The sequence below is a fragment of the Nicotiana sylvestris genome, chromosome 9 (assembly GCF_000393655.2).
Source record: "Nicotiana sylvestris chromosome 9, ASM39365v2, whole genome shotgun sequence".
Classification (NCBI taxonomy): Eukaryota; Viridiplantae; Streptophyta; class Magnoliopsida; order Solanales; family Solanaceae; genus Nicotiana; species Nicotiana sylvestris.
This window is the reverse complement of record NC_091065.1, coordinates 189,468,911-189,470,771: the sequence shown is the minus strand read 5'-3', so window position 1 is coordinate 189,470,771 and position 1,861 is coordinate 189,468,911. Positions and strand designations below refer to the sequence as shown.

General features: G+C 36.7%; 1 protein-coding gene across 1 annotated transcript; it reads left to right on the top strand.

Moving 5' to 3' along the window:
- The first annotated feature begins 844 nt into the window (after positions 1 to 844).
- On the top strand, positions 845 to 1,492 carry LOC138878745 (receptor kinase-like protein Xa21). The gene has a single exon (XM_070158434.1). It carries the CDS (start codon positions 845 to 847, stop codon positions 1,490 to 1,492), a length of 648 nt encoding a protein of 215 aa, XP_070014535.1.
- Positions 1,493 to 1,861: the final 369 nt, after the last annotated feature.

Below are 1,861 nucleotides of genomic sequence, written 5' to 3'. Positions count from 1 at the left end.
GTGTCCCCAAATTTGGGGAGACACTATTCACTCCCCATTTTGGGGACAAAAATGGGAGAGGGTTGGAGTGAAATTTCCCCATTTTTGTCCCAAAAAATGGGGAAATCCCCATTTTGGGGACAAGGTTGGAGTTGCTCTTAGGCATGGAGAAAAACCAGATTACTGGATCTGTCCCAATCTCCATATTCAATATCTCCTCATTGCAATTTTGGCACTATAGAAGAACAAACTCAATGGATCCTTATCACAAGAGATTGTCAATTTAATCAAGTTGCAGGTTCCAGATCTTGAGAAAAATATGTTTATTGGTACGTATTCAAAGTTATAAAGAAAATTACAACTTAAACTAGATTAAACTAACTAGTTAAGCTCGTAAGCAATAATCCTTCTTTTGTCATGTGTTGCCAGGTGAAATACCCAAAGAGATAAGCAATCTTGTTGACTTGGAGGAATTACGTGTAAGGGCTTGCTTCAAATGATGATTTTTAACATATCAAGGTTAAGAATTATTAATCTTGCATACAATGATCTATCAGGCACCCTCCCATCAAATATAGGTTCGACCTTACCTAATATTGAATGTCTTTATCTGGGTGATTTAGCCAATCTTGTTGGGACTATTCCTCATTCAATTTTCAATTGTTCAAAACTTACTATTTTAGAGATTACTTGCAACAAACTCACTAGCTTAATTCTCAACTCTCTTGGATATTTTACTCATCTACAGTACCTAAACTTATAGGAAAATAATTTAACTTGCTATTCATCGCTAAGCTTACTCATTTCCTTAACCAATTGCAAAAATTTGACAATTCTTTCTCTAAATTTGAACCCTCTAAATGGCATGCTTCCACTTTCCATAGATAACCTTTCTACATCTCTTACAATATTTTTGGCCAGTGGTTGCAAAATTAAAGGGAGAATTCCAAATGAAGTTGGGAACTTAAGCAGCTTATTTGACTTTGATATTTTAGGAAATGACTTGGTTGGATCAATTCCCACATCAATTGGCAACTTGAGAAACCTTCAACGCTTGTTCTTGATTGACAACAAACTTACAGGATTTATTGGTGATAACCTCTATAAATTGCCGCGATTGGGTAGCATATACTTGAGCCAAAATCACCTTTTAGGATCACTTCCTAATTGTTTAGGGAACATTACTTCCATTAGGGAGATACATATGGGTTTCAATAAATTGAGTCCCTATACACCAGCAAGCTTGTGGAACCTTAAAGATCTAATAGTTCTTAACTTATCGTCAAATAACATGGGCGGTTCTTTACCTCCAGAAATTGGAAATCTAAAGGCTTTGACACAGATGGATATGTCAATGAATCAATTTTCAAATAGCATTCCTAGAGAAATCGGAGGCTTGCAAAATCTGGTGAACCTTTCTTTGAGACACAACAAGTTGCATAGATCTATACCTGACTCAATGAGCAACATGGTAGGTTTAGAACTCCTAGACCTTTCTCATAATAATATATGAGGAAACATTCCTATGTCTTTTGAGAAACTTCAATACCTGAAGTATTTCAACGTCTCTTATAATGAGTTGTATGGTAAAATCCCCTCTGGCGGTCTTTTCTTCAGCGACGCATTATGTGGTTCGAAAAGATTTAGTTTCCCTCCATGTCCCACTTCTTCAAAGCATAGATTAAATAGGAACAGAATGCTACTTCTATTTCTTCCACCGGGAATTGCATTGGTATTTGTTCCTATCAACTTTGTACTTTTATGGATGTATATGGTGAAATCATAGGGTCAAATTCCTCTTCATCGAGGCACCCCAGAAGATCATCTCGAATCCTCAAGGCTACAAGGCTGTGTTCGAGTTCCTTCCCTCGAGGTTCATCGA

What these genes read in the sequence shown, in the direction of transcription:
- LOC138878745 (XM_070158434.1), top strand. Translation starts at nt 845, where the DNA reads ATGCTTCCACTTTCCATAGATAACCTTTCTACATCTCTTACAATATTT.